At 58.4% G+C, this 17,007-nt stretch overlaps 1 protein-coding gene across 11 annotated transcripts in view; it reads left to right on the plus strand.

Annotated features, from left to right (window-relative positions):
- Positions 1 to 17,007, plus strand: part of MCF2L (MCF.2 cell line derived transforming sequence like) — a 132,663-nt gene that overhangs the window by 90,104 nt on the left and 25,552 nt on the right. For all 11 annotated transcript variants that reach the window (XM_043583122.1, XM_043583156.1, XM_043583113.1 and 8 more), the window contains 2 exons: positions 6,659 to 6,749; positions 15,867 to 15,986. In XM_043583122.1, the coding sequence (XP_043439057.1) occupies positions 6,659 to 6,749; positions 15,867 to 15,986 (211 nt within the window). The remainder of the gene's footprint in view (positions 1 to 6,658; positions 6,750 to 15,866; positions 15,987 to 17,007) is intronic.

A 17,007-nucleotide genomic window follows, 5' to 3' on the forward strand; every position in this document is an offset into this window, starting at 1 on the left:
CCTGCCCTAGGGAGCAGCTGGTGCACCCCCAGCAGACACACGGGTACAGGGCCGGGGCAACGCTCAGGGGGCTCAGGGGCTCTCCGCCCCAAGGTGGGGAGGCCACACCTGCACCAGGCATGGGGAGCTGCATGCCCAGTCCCCACCCCTGGGCACCCAAGCCTGGAGCCCCAGATGAAACAGCCCCCCCCCCATATTGGAGGCATCATTTAGTACATACACATCCGTTCTTCTGGCATAGAGGGGGGCACGTAAGTGAGGCCACCATGTGAGAACAGCAGGGGCTGCTGACTCAGAGCTCGCTGTAGCAGGGCATCCACCAGGCCACTGCCATGTGAGTGTGGCAGAGACTCAGGTGGGTGGGGCAGGGAGAGCTCAGGGTAGAAAGGAGGTGGCTGGGGGCAGGGACCCTGGGGAAGGTGCTGGCCCAGGACAGCTGGGGGGGTGCTGGGGGAGGTGCTGGCCCAGGACAGCTCGGGGGGGGGGGGGCCCTGGAGGAGGTGCTGGCCCAGGACAGCTGGGGGGGGGGGGTCTGGGGGAGGTGCTGGCCCAGGGCAGCTGAGGCGGGGGCTTGGGGGAGGTATTGGCCCAGGACAGCTGGGTGGGGGGCGTGCTGGGGAAGGTGCTGGCCCAGGACACCGGGGCAGCTAACCAGAAGCAGGTCCAGGGATGGGTTAGGGAAACACACGGGGCTTTCTCTGGTTGGTCCCAGGTTAGAAGCAGGACAACAGTTGGGGAAGCTGTCCCGCCCTCAGGGGCAGATTCCCCAGGGGTGGGGGTGGGGTGTTGGCGTCGTGGACTGTTGCTGGAGACAGGGCCCACCTTGCTCACCTTCCCGCAGGAGCGGCCTCTCGAAGACGGCGCAGCCGGCTGGGCTGCGGCTGACACTGTGGGCTGGTTTCCCAGGCTGCTTGCTGCGGGTCACGAGTCAGGATCAGACACCTGGCCAGTGACCATCTGTATATGCAATCTTTCAGTGGCAATAGTGACAAAGTTTACCTTCTTTAATTCTTTAAAAAAATGTGTTTATTTAGAGAGAGAGAGAGAGAGAGAGAGAGAGAGGTGCATGTGTGAGCAGGGGAGGGGCAGAGAGAGAGGAAGAGAGAATCCCAAGCAGGCTCAGTGCCGTCAGCAAGGAGTCTGACTTGGGGCTCAATCCCACGAACTGTGTGATTGTGACTTGAGCTGAAATCAAGAGTTGGGCGTTTAACCGACAGAGCCACCCAGGCGCCCCTCTTTAAAGGGGTTCATAATCACAATTGAGACAGTTTCGCTGCTGGTAGAGAGAAGACTGAAAGCTGGTAGGGCTGGTGGAGGGCGGCGGATGGTGCTTGAGAGTGGGCACGGGATCAGGGCAGTGACCCCGGGGAAGGAGAGGCACTGGCACATGTCAGCAGGGGAAATAGACACTCCGGTCCTCACTCGGCCCAGGAGCACCATCCCAGCCCTTCCAAACAGTGGGGTCACTAACTCCCGATTTAAAAGAAAGGAAGAGAGGTGAGCCCACAGCTTCTCTGTAGCTGATGGTTTAATACCGTCTGTTTCCCCAGAGAGCCCTCAGAGAGAGGAGTCTCGTCGGGTCACCCCCTGTCAGGCAACGCTCCTACTGGGGACAGAGGTGGGGGGGTACTCTCCCAGAGGGGACACAGTGCCCAAAAGGACCAGGTCAGCCCCTCTCGGGGGATGCTCCTGCTGGGGGCAGCGTGGGGGGGGTCTCTCCCAGAAGGGGCAGAGTGCCCAGCAGGGCGAGGCATGGCCTCCCATGAACCCTCCGCTCCCTCCTGTGGTTGAAAATCGGGACTGAGCTCCAGTGAAGACAGATAGGTGTTGGCCCGGAGCGGGGGCTTCCTCAAGACCCTCCCATCACCTGGGTTTGGAGAGAGAAGCCCCCTGCTTGGTTCCCATGCTCTGAGCCCCTCAGACCTCCCAGTCCCTGTGCCGGCTGGGACCCCGTGACCGTGGCCATGGCCATGGCTGCAGATGAGAGATGGTGACGGGTCCCTGGAACCTGCACGTGGCAGCCCCTGAACTTGGGGAGTCCTGCCTGGGTCGCAGGCAGCATTCACCTCTGGCCACAAGAGGGCGCCAGTGGGCAGAGCGCGTTCTGATAAAGGCGCCCCATGCGCCCCAAACACACGTGTGGTCAGCGCGGGTCACAGGCTGCCCTGGGGACCTGCCCCCCCTAAGCTGTGTCCCGAGAGCCCTGCCGCCCTGTGGAAGCCACCCAGAAGAAGGGGATGGGGCTGGAGGGGGGGACCGGGGGCAGGAAGAGGGGTACCCAGTGGGGTAGGGAGGGCTGTGGGAGGTGGGGGGGATCAGGTAGGGGGTGGGTCCAGGGTCCTGGCAGGGGTCTGGAAAGGGGGGGACAGGGGGCAAGTTGGGGGGGAAGGAGCAGAGGAGACGGGGACAGGAGGGGTGGGAGGGGTGCCCCTCCAGCTGTCTCAGACATGAAGCAGCCTTATCCTTCTGGTGCCCCGGGACCTCTTCCCAACCCCCTCTCCCACACATGGCACCAGTGCGCACCCCCTCCAGCCCACATCACTCTCATCACCCCCTCCCAGCCGCATCCAGGGGCTTCCTCCCGCTGACGTCACCTGTGAGCCTGGGGTCAGCTGATGCCCGGCTCTCCCTCCCTCCCTCATCCTCCCTTCCCTGCTGACCCCGACCAAGCCCAGGTCAGACCCTCCTCAGGGCTCTCCCAGGACAGAGACCCAGGCCCAAGGCGGCCTCCGCGGTCACAGAAAGTGCGCAGGGTGCATCTGCAGGACCAGCCCGCACGTGTGGCCCTGGACCAGGGGCAGCTTTTGGGAGCTTGTGAGAAAGGGGGCCTCACTGACGCCTCCGGAGCCCGAATCCACGTTTGAACCAGCTCGGGGATCTCCTGTGCACAGGGCACTTTGAGAAACGGCAGGTTGTGTCCTAGGGAGGCGCCGGCCCCGCCCCTCCATTGTCCCCCACCTGTAATCCTGGTTTCTCTGTGTGTCTGCACCTGCCCCTGCTCTGTGACCAACTGCTGTAAACAGGCGAGTCCCTGCAGGGGCCGGGAACAAGATGGGGCTTGGCCGGGATCTGGACAATGACAGCGACCTCACCCTTGCCTCTAGACTGTTCTCGGGCTGCTCCCACTCCCGCCAGTGATGGAGAGCTTGCACCCGCATGGCGAAGCTGCCTGCAGGGGCCACCCAGGTGTTGGAGAGGGCACCAGTGAGTGGCTGAATCCCAGAAACAAGAGTTTACACGAGCTCTGTGACTGCGCCAAAAGTGAGATCATCTGCCTCACTCAGCTGCCAGGCAGCTGGCCAGGGCGGCCCCTGCGAGCCAGCTGTTCCGGGGTTGGAGACCAGTGCCTGCGCATCTGCGGGGCCATGTGTGCCCTGTAATGGGGACACTTCTGTGTGGCTGCCAGCCTCAGACTATGCACTCTGCTTCTCCCACTGCCACCACCTTCAGTGCCACCAGCCCAAGGGTGGCTTCTCAGCGATCCAAGCATGACCTGCCCTGTCCCCCGGGCCTGTGAGGTCAGAGACCTGTGGGTGGGGGCCAGAAGCAGGGCTCCACTCAGTCCTTTCCTGGGTGGGCACAGCCAGACCCTCCTTCTCAAAGCGGGGGTGGAGCTACAGGACCCTGCTGGCCTCAGCCGCTAGGGCAGCCCCCGGGCAGCAGTTGTGTGGGCACGGTGGAGGCCAGAAAGGTCTCCACGTCCTGAGGGTGCTTCTGCTCCCTAAGTCTGTGCACCGGTGGGCCAGTGTTCACTGATGCGGTGGTGGACAAAGACAGGTGTGCAAGAGGGGGGTCCTGGGCCCCCGGCCGGGTCCTGGCCTGTGGGTAGCCTCACTGTCTGCTTCTGGGGTCCAGTTTCCCTCAGCACGCCCCCCTACACCTGGGTGTGGTGCAGGGGCCCCGTGTATGAGGCAGCCTGGGAAAGAGACGGGTGGGAGCGTCTGCTTCCTCTCATGGGGCAGACTTGGCCTGGGAGGCAGCCTGCAGGTGCCTGGGAGCACCCAGAGCCAGACCACGGGGCTCACCCACTCCACGTTGTGCTGTGTGAGGCTGGGCAAGCGACCCAGTCTCTCTGTGCCTGCTTTCCTCCTCTCTGGGCTGGAGAGATCGTCGTCCCTACCTCATGGGGCTGCCGTGAGGAGTAAAGGACAGAGATCTGCCCTTGGCATCCCCAAAGCACAAGAAATTCCCCTCCCAGAAAGCGGGTCCCAGCCTGGCCGGGAAGAAGGGGGCCAGTGGCTGAGCACATGGTGGCTGCAGCACAAGGAGCGCAGAGCAGTGTTCTAGTCGATGTACGGTTCCTTCTACGTTTCATGTCCAATCGTAATTTCATTTTTTTAACCTGAGCTGTTTTTTGTTGTAGTCTTATCAATGCCTGCTTGTGATGCTGGTCTCCCATCACAACCGTGACAGTGTGGAAGGGACACCGGGGAGGCATTGGAGCCACCCTGCCTTGCGTGGCCAGTGCACTGGCCCTGCCTGTGCCTGTGCATTTGCATAATCGTGAACACACCGCTGAGGGCATTGGGGTCGCCGTGTGGCCAGCACAGTGGGCTCTGCATCAGGAATGGGGTATGTTTGGGCCACAGGAGAGAATGCTCCGGGTTCAGAAGCTCAAACCGGTGGCATCTGAGGGCTGATGTGGAATGGTACAGGGAACCTACCCATCGTGGTTGACAGGATGACCCCACCGGGATCAAAGCCCCGTTTCAGGGAGAAGGGGAGACCCTGAGTTGGGCCCTGGTGCTCTCGGGAACAAGGCAGTGTGACGTCCATGTTTTCCAGGCACTGGGTGGGTTTACAGAAACACCCCCATTGAACCCTCCCAGCAGGGGACGCTGTTTTGGTGCCCATGTTGGGAGGGAGGGAAGGGAGATGATTCGTGGGGCCTTGAGGGGGCCTGGAGCCCTCTCCTGCCTCCAGCCCCTGCGCAGCGCCCTGCCCCTCCTGGCAAATGGCATGGATCTTCCAGTGGCTGGTGGCGTGCACAGTGCAGACAAGTGTCGCTGGGCCCTCCGTTCTCCTCCACGTCAGAAAGAGCCCAGGCGGTAGTCTGAGCTCAGGGCTTCGGAGGATCACAGGTGGACCTCGTGGAGAGGCTGGTGTTGGAACGTTGAAGGAGGGTGTGTGGGTGGTCGGGTGGGGGAGTCTCAGCAGAGCACGTGGCATGGATAGAGCTCCAGCATTCCCGAGACACCGTTTCCTCCCGTCCCGGCCGTGGGCCTGGCTCCCCCGGGACAGAATTGGGACCGCCTCCCACTGACTAAGGGCTAGGCCAACACAGGCCAACACCTGCTTGGGGCCACGCAGAGAGAGCGCGTGCCCAAGACGGTACAGAGCTCTGGGCCCCCCGCAGCCGGCCCTGGACACAGCTTGGGACTCAGCCCGGGACCAGGGCTTCTGTCCCCACAGCTGCCTCACTGGGCTGCCCAGCCTACACCAGGCATGCTGGCTGCAGTGTGTGGGGAGCCCAGGCCCCTGGCACTGAGGCTCAAGTGACAAACCTTCCCGGCAAGAGAACTAAACCAGCTCAGAAACAGTGCCATTGGGGGCACCCCATGCTGCTCAGAAACACCGTCATGGGTCTCTCGCCGTGCGGGCACACAGGGGCTCTCGTCTCCATGGCACAAAGGCTGCTCTGAATGAAAGCTGGCGTCTGTGCAGATTGCTATAAACGGGCGGGTGTGGGTGAGGACACAGAGCCAGCAGCACCCCTGCGCATGTATTCTGTGCGTCACCATGACCCCCTTTGGGTGTAAGAGGGACGCGTGGGCATCATGGCCCAGCCAGCAGAGCACTTCCAGACGGCACTGTCTGCGTGTGCTCCGTGTAATTCTGATTTCCTCCAAGACCCGAAAGTGGCCTCCTTGCCTCTGTTCACGGACTTGCGATTCAGCATCAAGTCAGCACCCTTTTCCCTCCGTGTGGATTGGCTGGCAGCCACAGCTGCACAAGCAGCTTGGGCGTGAAGTTCCCCGTCAGAAGCGGGCCTCCCCATTGGACGCTGTGACTCAGGTTTCTGCGCTGAGCTCAGAGGGCAGGATGGGGCTGTCGTTGCACAGTGTCTCGGTGTCATCTTTATCACAGATGCTGCTGCTGCAAGGAGCCATTTCTTGTCTCCTGCTCCCAGCAGATGCTTGTGAGCCTGTGGATGCCTCGAGGGTCTTGTCCCAGAAGCACAGCAATGCCGTGCAGAAGGACTTTATAACGTAGACACACACGGTGGCCTCAGATGCCAGGACTAACCTGACGTACGGGTCACAGCACTTGTTTTGGAGGGCTTAGCCAGCTGGTCAACTGGGAAAGGAGAACCATTGGCTCTTATGCTGGAAGAGAAGTCTTCGGAAAGGCGGGGAGGTGTCTGCCAGGGTCTCTGCCCTGTGCGGTGGCCTGGGCTGGGCTGGGAATGAGCAGCACACAGGAAGTACCTGCCCGTTTCCAGACAAGAGCAGGTTCTAGAAGCTGCCTGGACAGGGCTCCTGGAAATGCCGCGTTCTGTGCTGTGCGGATGCTGACTTGGCCCGCAGCTTACTGTGCAGCACAGAAACGGCACAGGAATTCTGGGAGGAGCCATCTGATTGTAAGGTTCGCCCAGAGAGTTCACAAAAGCCTGTGGCCTGTGCACACTAATTGTAGATCTCTCTCCTCCTCGTTTCAGCTTGCAAGATGCTGGCATTGGGTTCATCCTGGTCATAGACAGAAGGCAGGACAAATGGACGTCGGTGAAGGCGTCGGTCCTGCGAATAGCCGTAAGTGTCGGTGCCCGGGTTGTGACGCCCTCCTCTGCTCGTCCCCTGGGCCGGGTGACCGCCGGGTGACAGCACTGTCTCTCTTTCCTACCTGTCCATCTGCCTGGTGGTGGTTTGTGTGCTGCTGGCCCGTGCCGTGCCGTGCTCCAGCCGGGCTGCCTGCGGCAGGGCCAGGGGGCACTAGGGACCCATGACCCCTTGGTCTGTTTGACTTGTTGGAGCAGGTGCACATGTGTGTGCATGGTGTGTGTGTGTGTGTGTGTGTGTGTGTGTGCGTGTTCTCAAATGACTTCACTCTTAGGGGGCCTGTGATCATTTAAAAACAGTTCCACCAGTCTGTTTCTGACTGTGGACTATGTGGGATGCTGAGGATTTAATGTGTCTTCATTCTTTTTTTTTGGCAGAGAGAGAGATTGAGAGCACTAGAAGGGGAGGGGCAGAGAGAGGGGGAGGGAGGCGGAGGGAGAGAGAATCCCAAGCAGGCTCCACACTCAGCCTGGAGCCTGACTCAGGACTCAATCCCATGACCCTGGGATCATGACCTGAGCTGAAATCAAGAGCTAGACGCTCAACCCACTGAGCCCCCTCAGGCACCCCTAATGTGTTTTCATTCTTTTTAATACTTATTTGTTTTTGAGAGAGAGAGAGAGAGAGAGAGAGAGAGTGAGCAGGGGAGAGACAGAGAGAGAGGGAGACACAGGATCCAAAGCAAGCTCCAGGCTCTGAGCTGTCAGCACAGAGTCCAACGCGGGACTCGGACCCACAGACCACGAGATCATGACTTGAGCCAAAGTTGGATGCTTAACCAACTGAGCCCCCCAGGTGCCCCAATGCGTCTTCACTTTTACATGCAGCACAAGCCCCTGAGCTATGGGACGTCCAGGATAGAAGGGAATCTTCAGGCTACAGGTTTGAAATTGTATTGAACGCCCTTTTTGAATTGACTTTGTACTTTTCAAAAGGGCCATACTCACCCCTTAGTTTTCCTGCTAAATGAGATGCCTGGGCCTTCCTGGAGCCCACCCCTGCATCTGGCCACTGCCATCTTACACGCGGAAGGACGGCAGCTCCGTGGTCGTGGCTGTGGCTGTTTCCACTCCAGGCCACTGCAGGTTGTGGCCTGCAGTAATACAAGAGGGAAGGGGCCTACCCACGAGCTCTGAGTGGAGCGCTTGGCCTGCCCTCACGCCCGGCAGCCCAGGGACTTACGGCAGCAGGGAGACCAGAGCACCCGTGGCCGGGTCGCCGGCTGGGACGACTCTTAAGAGCCCACCCCCCAATGGAATGAAATTCTCCTAAACTCTCGCTCTGGGTCTTGTGTTCAAACCATCTTTGCCTCCGGGCCTCCGAGAGGCCACTGTGCCGTGGCTCTGGGTGGGGTGAAGAACCAGTCCCTCCCCCCAAGATGGCTCATCGTCCATGGAAACAGCACCTAAGGCTTGCACCTGCTCGATTGCTACACTTGCCATCATTCTGCAAACCTGTCTCTGGGCTGCAGGGGGCACCCCTTGTCTTTCTGAGAAAGTATTTCCCTACACCGCTTGGTACACCTCCTGTTCCCTGTCCCTTGTGATAGAATCAGCTTTCCTTTAAGATCCCGTGAGGCCTACGAGTCCTTTTGATATGCCGTCAGCAGTAAATACCCAGCATGTCCATTTCATTATTTTAAATTTAAAAATACATTTGCATGTGATGTCACATGGCAGGCTAAATTAAGAATTAAATTGTAAGAACCAGTGGGACAGATGCACAGTAGACTTAAGACAAATTTCTTAAGGCAGTAAGTCCGTCCTGGGTCAAATGTCAAGACGTAACTAGTCAAGTATGTCATTGTTTATAAGACTGTTGGGGCGCCTTGGGGGGCTCAGTCGGTTGAGCATCTGACTTCAGCTCAGGTCATGCTCTTGAGGTTCATGACTTTAAACCCCAAGCTGGGCTCTGTGCTGACAGCTTAGAGCCTGGAGCCTGCTTCAGATTCTGTGTCTCTCTTTCTCTCTCTCTCCCCCTCCCTCTCTGCCCCTCCCCTGCTCATGTGCTCTCTCTCTCTTTCAAAAATAACGTTTAAAAAAAGAAGGTAACACTGTTGCAATAACATTTTTCCAAAATCTAAATAATCTCTCCAGTTCTTTTACATTTGTCTACCATGGATCTGACTCCCACTCAGGCACGTCACCATGTGGCAAGTGCACAAGTCAGCCTCTTTGCCGTGATGGTCACGGGCATCTCCCCTGTGCTGGGAACTGCCCTTCTGGCCCTCTGCACATACGCTGCTCCCTGGAAGGCCTCGCCCCTGCACGGCAGGCAGCCTCTGCTCATCTTTCTCCTCCCTGCATCCCCGCCTCCCTGCGTCCCCGCAGTGCCGTTGTCCACACGGTCTCCTGCTCTGGAAGACACCACTACTCATCACAGCACATCACAGGTTCCTCAAAGTGCAGACCATCTGCGTGTGGCAGGCACCCAGCCAGGCCCGGGCGAGACAGGTTGGCCGTAAATATCTCTCACAGCCATCAGTCGCTCCTGGCTAGAAACAGGAGAGTCCCCAGACACAGGATAGTTTTGAAGAAATAGATAAATTATTTTTAAGAACTGAAGTACTTGCGAATGTGCCCTGCGGGCCATCCGTGTGGTCCGGGAGGACCTACCTGTGTTGGGGGGAGGTGGGGACAGAGCTCTCCACCTGCCAAGGGCAATCACGGTTTCCTTTGTCATTGGCTTTGTGACCAGGTGGACTTCTAAAACATGCTGACTCATCTTTAAAACTTTGTTTTGTGAAATCATAACTGAAAAGTTGCTGTTTGAGTTTTGATGTTTGCACAGATTCGTACGTAATAAAAATACAGGTTTTTGAAGTATCCTTCTTCCTAGAAGTCTTGGGGTTCCCCAGTGGTGGTTTAGAAATTGTCGAAGTTAACATTTTCCCAGCAGAATCGCCAAGAATTCTCGGTAGCTTCAATTCTTTCTGATGTAAGAATGCATTGATCATATAGGGCCAACCATGCTGTGCGTGTACTCAGCACGTGTCCTGGGACTCTACCGTGCTCCCGCCGCTGTATGAGGCTTTGGGTGTTGGGGGTATCAGCAGGGAATGAGCTGGAAGTATCAGCCAAGTGGGGTGCTGACAGTTGACAGAATGCCGTGATGCGGGATATGACCAGAGGTGGCCAACACCCAGGGGGAGCCCGAGGCGGTGCCGACCCATCCTGCGGGGAGCTCAGGAGGCTGTGAGGCAGGCCCCATTGCCTTTCTTGTGCGTGTGCCATTTCCGAGCCAGGATGTGGGGTGTGACCGCCGTGGCTCTGCCGTGGGGACAGGAGGCAGGAGATAGCGCAGGCACACCAGTGCCAACGCCCGGTGCTGTGAACCTGCACCACCGGCTGCGGCTGGCCTGTGCTCCACCCGGGGGCTTTGGGGAAGCCAGGCCAGCACCCTGGAGAGGGTGTGTTCCCCTGCCCTGCACTGTGGACGGTCCCCAGGGCACCTGGGCCACCAGCTGCCGCAGGTGCGATGAAAGCAAGCTGGTGGCACCGAGGCTCCATCTCCAAATGTGTCTGGCCACCTGAGTGAGACACGGCACTTACGTAACATGCTGTAATGCGGCTGTTCCCACCACCATGTGGGCAGCTCGTGAGCAGAGCCCCCCTGTTGTGAGGTATTCTTTCTCCTTGTTGGATGCCTTCAGCTTGGCTTGAAATAGAACACAGGGAGGCAAAACCCAGAGTCCCCAAAATCAGATGTTCTGTGTCTGCGTCAGCTCTGAGGTGTTGGGGGCAATGGGCGCTTGCCTGTCACAGTCGTGGTCATAGCCAGTGGGCTGTCATGTTGTGGTCACAGCTGGTGGACAAAGGTGGAAACAAGGAGACATAGAATGAGTACACATTGGTTCAAAGTTTGCACCGTCCTCGGATGAACAAACCTTTTGAGAACTACCTGAGCTAGGATTCCGTTTCACACATTAGCCCACCTGTCCTAGACCACGTGTGTGTGAGAGTGTGTGTAAGCATTTGGGTATTTATAACAGTGTACGGGTTTACGTTTTGAGCTAGCCCAGTTCAAGCTCCGTCTATACCGTAGAGCATGCTGCTGAAGAAGGTTCCGGCTCTAGGCATTCTTAGTCTGCGCGGGGCAGGAATGTGGTTCTTGCCGGGAGGCCGTTGTCATCCGTGCATGCAGACAGGGTGCAAGGCGACATATCCAGCGATGCAGGGTCTTTAGGGCATCCAGTAAATATGCCACACATGGCAAAATAATACTGCATTAAACAAGGTAGTGAGTTCCTGCCTTGTGCCACTTCCTGGAGTCTAAGCACAAGGTGCTGAGCACTGATGGTGAAGACAAAGCAGTGTGAGCCCCAGGAGGGCTTCCCGGTGGAGGTGACACTGGACAAGAGTCAGAAGGGGAGGAGGAGCTGTTCAGCAGGGAGAGGATGATGAGCATGCCCCTTGGAGTGTAAGCAGAGGCGGGAGGTCAGGGGGTGCAGGGGTGAAGGGCAGGTTAGCAGGCAGGGGCATGTCCAGGCTGCAACCTCACCCAGGGGTGAGGAACAGAGTGGGCCATTGGGAGGTGCAGCACTGACCATGGCATGGCCAGCTGTCTCTGAACCAGCCTTCGTGTGTCCCACATACTTCCGTAGCCGAGAGGAGCTCACAGGGCACGGAGCCCGCGGAGGCCGGAGGGAACAGGGCTGGGCCCGTTCTCGCCGCACCGCAGGGGGAGAAAGCAGGTAGCCCAGGGCAGGGCAGCTGGGGGTCATCAGCCTGGCACACCAGTGGGTGGGTCCTGGGGGTGGGGACAAGTCCATGCAGAGTGTTCCGGAAGGGCGTGTGGACAAGTGTCCTTCCTTCAAGTTTGGCCCTTCCTACATATTTTTCATTGAAACGTCTGTGCTTGCATGATGTTCGCAAGTGTCCCCAACACCTACTGAAGGGGTAGCCTTCGCTGCCCCTGTCTGGAGCCCCTGTATCCAGACCTCATAGGAACAGCCTGGCAGCAAGAGGCCTGTGCTCGCTGCCAGCCTCCCCGAGTTGTGCCCTGGGGTTATCAGTACACACACCTGTGCTTGGTTTCTGCCATTGCCAGGCAGACAGAGTCGGTCAGGCTGAGCTGCTCCATTTTATGGATTAACTGTGTAACGCGGGCCGGACAACTGTGCTCTGAGCACACCTTCAGAGAGTTCCTTGAACTGGAGACAGGTTTCAAACAGTGTTCCCCAGAGCACCAGGATTCCAGACATTCCAGTGTATGGGTCGGCATCAGCTGTGCGTGTAGATGCACACGCGTCTCTAGGAATGTTGATCCAGAAACCACTTAACTCTCTGTCTCCAGATGACATTTGTGTGGCCATCACACTGTGCATGTCCCTAAGTCATCCAGGGTCAGCCCCAGAAAATAAACAATTTTGTTTCAGTGTCTTAGAAACCTACTACAACCCTTTTATGGTCACTGGATTACAAAGTTACAAAAAGATGTTATTTTGTAGCCCTCATCCCCAATCCTCTATCTAGTTACTTCTGTTTTGCTTTATGTATATTTTTGAGAGAGAGACAGAGCACAAGCGGGGGAGGGGCAGAGAGGGGCAGAGAGAGAGGGAGACACAGAATCTGAAGCAGGCTCCAGGCTCAGAGCTGTCAGCACAGAGCCTGACACGGGGCTCGAACTCATGAATCATGTGATCGTGACCTGAGCCGAAGCCGGACGCTCAACCGACTGAGCCACCCAGGTACCCCCTGTTACCTCTGTTTTTAAAATATGACTTTAATGTTGGTATTTCCCCAGCTCTCAGTTCAGAGAGTTGGTTCCAACCCAGAGAAGGTTTAATTACTGCTCTTTGTGGTCGAAGTATGTGTTTGTGTAGGTCGTTTAACGCCTTCTCACGTGACCGTTTCCGTGTTGAAGAATCTGGGACCAAAGCAGAGAGGAGGCAGGGGAGGGAGTGTTTTCTGCCTTTAGCAGCGGGATCTATGTGCCTGGAGGAGAAATGAGGGTGATGAAAACCATCTTGAAATTTAGAAAAGATGGCTCACTGTCATCTCTGCAGGGAGACTTTTAAGGAGCTTTTTCCTTAAATAGTGGCAGCCAGTTTCCCAGAGGCCAGTGACAGGTTCGAGCAGCCCTCTCATCACAGGTGACCCAGAACCTGCCCACGGGCTCCCACCTTCGGTGTCGTTCCTCTGAGTCATTTCTGTTCTGCTCAGAGGAGCCAACCCGCATGAGTGCCACCGAGACACTGGGGACCTGGCGCCCTGCTTGGGGGCTGCCTCCACCACTCCCCTCTGGGCCGCGCCGTGGGTGCCTGGCACAGAGCGGGACAGCAGACGGGCTCGGGCCACACGAGGCCTCCCCCCCAACCCCCTGAACAAGGCTGAATGTGGAGGCTGTGGGCGGTGCCAGACATGGCTCTCAGCACCTCCCTGCCCACACGCCACACTGCTTAGCAGGCACCTGTCCCCGGGGGCGGTGCAGAGGCCCACCCGGAGGCCACAGATGGCTGAGCGTGGGCGCCGGAGACAGCGGGGCCCTTGCAGAGGCTCAGGGGCCCCCCGCCAGAGACACAACCTGGGGTCCCCAGTGACAGGTGGTTCCCACGTGCCGGCGGCCAAAGGTGGAAGAGGAGCTACGGGGGAAGGTGAGGCGCTCGCTGTGGCCCGTGGGCAGTGTCATGCAGTGGGACTGGCTCACATGGCTTCCAGGCAGCCAGGGGCAGGGCCACCCGAGGACGGTCACTGGTCATCGGTGGCCTTGGGCCGTGGGGATTTGTGGGGCACAGAGACCAGAGAAGAAAGTGGAGTTGCAGGGATGTAAGCCATGTGCTTGAGGGCACAAGCCTGAAGCGAGGCAGGGGGCAGGTGGCTTGCTTGTGGACTGAGGCCCTTGGGAGCCAGGCGGGTGTCCCAGCAGGAAGCACGGACAGGTGTACAGGCTAGGCCCTGAAGGGGGCCATGAGCAGGGTGGGGCTGAGGTCAGGGAGGCCACTGCGGCCGGCTCTGGAGTCTGGTTTGTTTGCAGGGTTGGGGAAGTCTCTGGAAGGTTTGCACAGGATATGTCATGACACAGTGGACCTCATAGAAGGGTCACGGTGGCACTTCCGGAGGGAATCGGCTCAGGGCAGCAGTGCGGGGTGAGGAGTAGGGAAGCCAGCGGTAGAATCTGGGGGTGTCCCAGCTGGGGCACAAAAGGAAGGGATGGCTAGGAGAGCCTTGGGTGTGTGCCGAGTGCTGACCGGTCATGGGTACTGACAGACGCTGGCCTGGGCCGCCCAATGCCTGCGGGCCCAGACCTTGGTCCAAGCCCTTCTCTTGCTCTCACACAGAGATCAGGTCTGGCATCAGAGGCTCAGGGCTGTCAGTGCAGTTCCAGCCTTGGGGCCTTGGGGGTGAGGCCAGGGCCCCACATTCAACTATTCGCACCTGGTGGCACTGAGGCCTGTGGGTAGGGAGTAAAGCTATCCCAGGATCCCCAATCCCGTTCTCCCCAGCTTCTCCAGGGATGCTCCAGGCCCTGTGAGACCCTCTGGATCAGACACTCCACAGGGCCGTGGAGTCTGAGGGCTGCGTGGGGTGGGCCATCCAGGGCGGTGCATGTGAAAGGAGAGGGGCCACCCTCAGACAACCACAGCCCTGGTCCATGCGTCTTCTCAAAGCCACCGGAACCACACAAGGACTGAACGTGTTTTATGTTCCCTAGTGAGGCCCTCAGGTACCTTTTGTTCCTAGAGTTTTGTCAGACCCGGTGTTCCCAGATTCCGGGACGGGCTTGGTCAGGAGGAGGAGGCCAGACTCCCTCCCACCGGGACAGCTACACTATGGGCTCCTCGTCTCAGGCTGGATTCCGCTGGCCAGGCTGAGAGCGGTCTGGGCCCGAGAGCATGGCCCAGGGTATGGCCGCAGCCTGAGCATCCATCAGCAGGTGGACAGGTGAACAGGCTGAGACACACAGGAAATATAGAGAGGGGCGCATACACAGCCAGGACACCCGGTCCAGCCGTCTCTCCTGCCGCGCCCCTTCCTGCCCCTCCGGGGGGCCTTGGGCTGTGCTGCTCCTTACCGTACATCGTATTTTAGCTGCACTGGGCCTAGTTACCCAGAAATCAAACTCAGTTCCTTCAGAATGCCTTCTTGTAGTAATGGGGGCTCCCTGGGCATCAGCACCTGGACGTATCGGCATGTGGAGTAGGCTTTCAGTGATATGTGTCACACCACGTTGTTGAGGCTTTGTGCGAGCACCACATTAGGTGCAGTAGGAGTGTGCACTGGGGGAGGCACTGTTTTGCCCCTGTTTCACAGACGGGGAAACAGAGGCACAGGGAGGTGAGCAGTGTACCCGAGGTCACACACCTTGTAGGCAGAGCTGGCAGCCAAAGAGACTCCTGTCTGCAGTGCGTGCGCTAGGGTGCGAGCTCCCGTGTATGTTTTGGAACACAGCTTGTGTCTATATGGCTTTGTTTTTCTTTGACAAGCATCTTGGTTCCCTGGGGCTCTCATAACAAGTGCCACAGACTGAGGGGCTGGAAACAACAGAGAGCGACTCCCATCCTCACAGTCTGGAGCCCGAGGTCCGAGGTGAAGGGGCCTACAGGTTGTTTCCCTGGGGCCATGCGGGAGACCCTGTCCCTGTCCCCAGCTTCTGGCAGTGTCTGGTGATCTCTGGGGCCCCTGGGCTTATGGACACATCCTCCGTCTTTGCCTCCATGTTGGCACGGCATCTCCCTGTGTGTCTGTGCCCAAGTGTCTCCTTCCAATAAGGACTAGGCATACTGGGTTGGGGGCCACACTGACGACCTCACATAAACTTGCTCACTTCTGTAAAGGCCTTTTCTCCAAATATAGTCACATCCTGAGGCACTGGGGTTTGGGCTTTAACACGTGACTTTGGCAGGACACCTTTCAGCCTGTAACTAGTGTAATAAGCTTTTGACTTTATAGCTGATAACGAACGTGACGTAGCTGCAGAGGCGGTGTGACTTTCTCCTGGTAAGATGTGGGACGTGTCTCACAGCCCAGCGTCAGCAACCACGCAGCCTCAGTGAGCGCCCTTCCGCCTGGACCACACATCCACTGCAGCCATGCGAGGACCCCGCATCCAGCAGTGCGTCTGCCCACAGCCCTCTCTGTTCTCTTGCAGGCGTCCTTCCCGGCAAACCTCCAGCTCGTCCTTGTCCTGCGCCCAGCGGGGTTTTTCCAAAGGACCCTCTCTGACCTCGCTTTCAAATTCAACAGAGATGACTTTAAGATGAAGGTGCCGGTGAGTGGCCTGCCGCGGCTCTGTGGGCAGAACGGAGCGTGACCACGTTCTTGGCCCACGCAGCTGGTCGAAACTCTTCAGGTGCTAAGCCCAGCGCCAGGGGTGTGCCCAAGCGCACAGCAACCCCGCTGGGCATTGCCCCTTCATTCCCTAGCGCTCCCCAGGGCTGACATCCACCCTGTGCCTCGGGTGAACCCTGTGGAAGTGCAGGTGCTTGTCAGAGCCACAAGTCCAGAACATTCTTACTGAGGGTCAGGCCGAAGAATGAGAGCCCAACAGGCTGAGAGCCATCATCAGCCTCCTAGTGAGAAGCAGCCAGGAAGCCCAGGAAGCCTATTTCCCGTGAAGCCTGCTTGCACCCCGCATCACGACAGTCACTGTGGGAACAGCGCGGGGCAGGCTGCCAGACAACGCCCAGGAAGCCTTTGTTTTCCATGAATTAGTTTGCACACAAGCCCCCAGCTTGTGACCTCGCCTTGAGACCACCTCGACAATGCCCACCAGGTTGCCTTCAAGGACCTGAGCGCCCATGACGGTGGTTGTCCGTGACACCTTTACCTGTTCCTCGGTGCACGGGGTGGGGTGCTCTGCCTGGTCAGGGGCCATGAGTGAGGCGCCCCTGGCCCTGTGGGTGAGTCGCATGCTGCAACCCTGACCCCAGGGCTTCGGGTCTTGGAGAAAACCCATGCACCTGCGGTGTTTGCAGCACCGAAACGCCTTCATTTCTGACAGCCCATTTCCTCGGCAGTTAGGGACAAAACCACAGAGACACCGGCTGAAAGTTAGTGGCCTGGCACTGAAATCACCAGACGTGCTCTGTGCTCCCACCAGGACCCAGTCTCCTCTGATGGCTACCTCTCAGCCCCAGGGGAGCGTGACACCCACGTCCAGCCACTGGGCACGTGAACCTCGTTAACAACAGGTCTCTACGCAGACCTGTGGCGTTCAGTAATCAATAACACACAAGGGGGCGCCAGGCTCCATCTGGCCAGAAGCTCTCAGGACCTATTTTGTAGGACCT

Source organism: Prionailurus bengalensis, chromosome A1 (genome assembly GCF_016509475.1).
Source record: "Prionailurus bengalensis isolate Pbe53 chromosome A1, Fcat_Pben_1.1_paternal_pri, whole genome shotgun sequence".
NCBI classification, from domain to species: domain Eukaryota; kingdom Metazoa; phylum Chordata; class Mammalia; order Carnivora; family Felidae; genus Prionailurus; species Prionailurus bengalensis.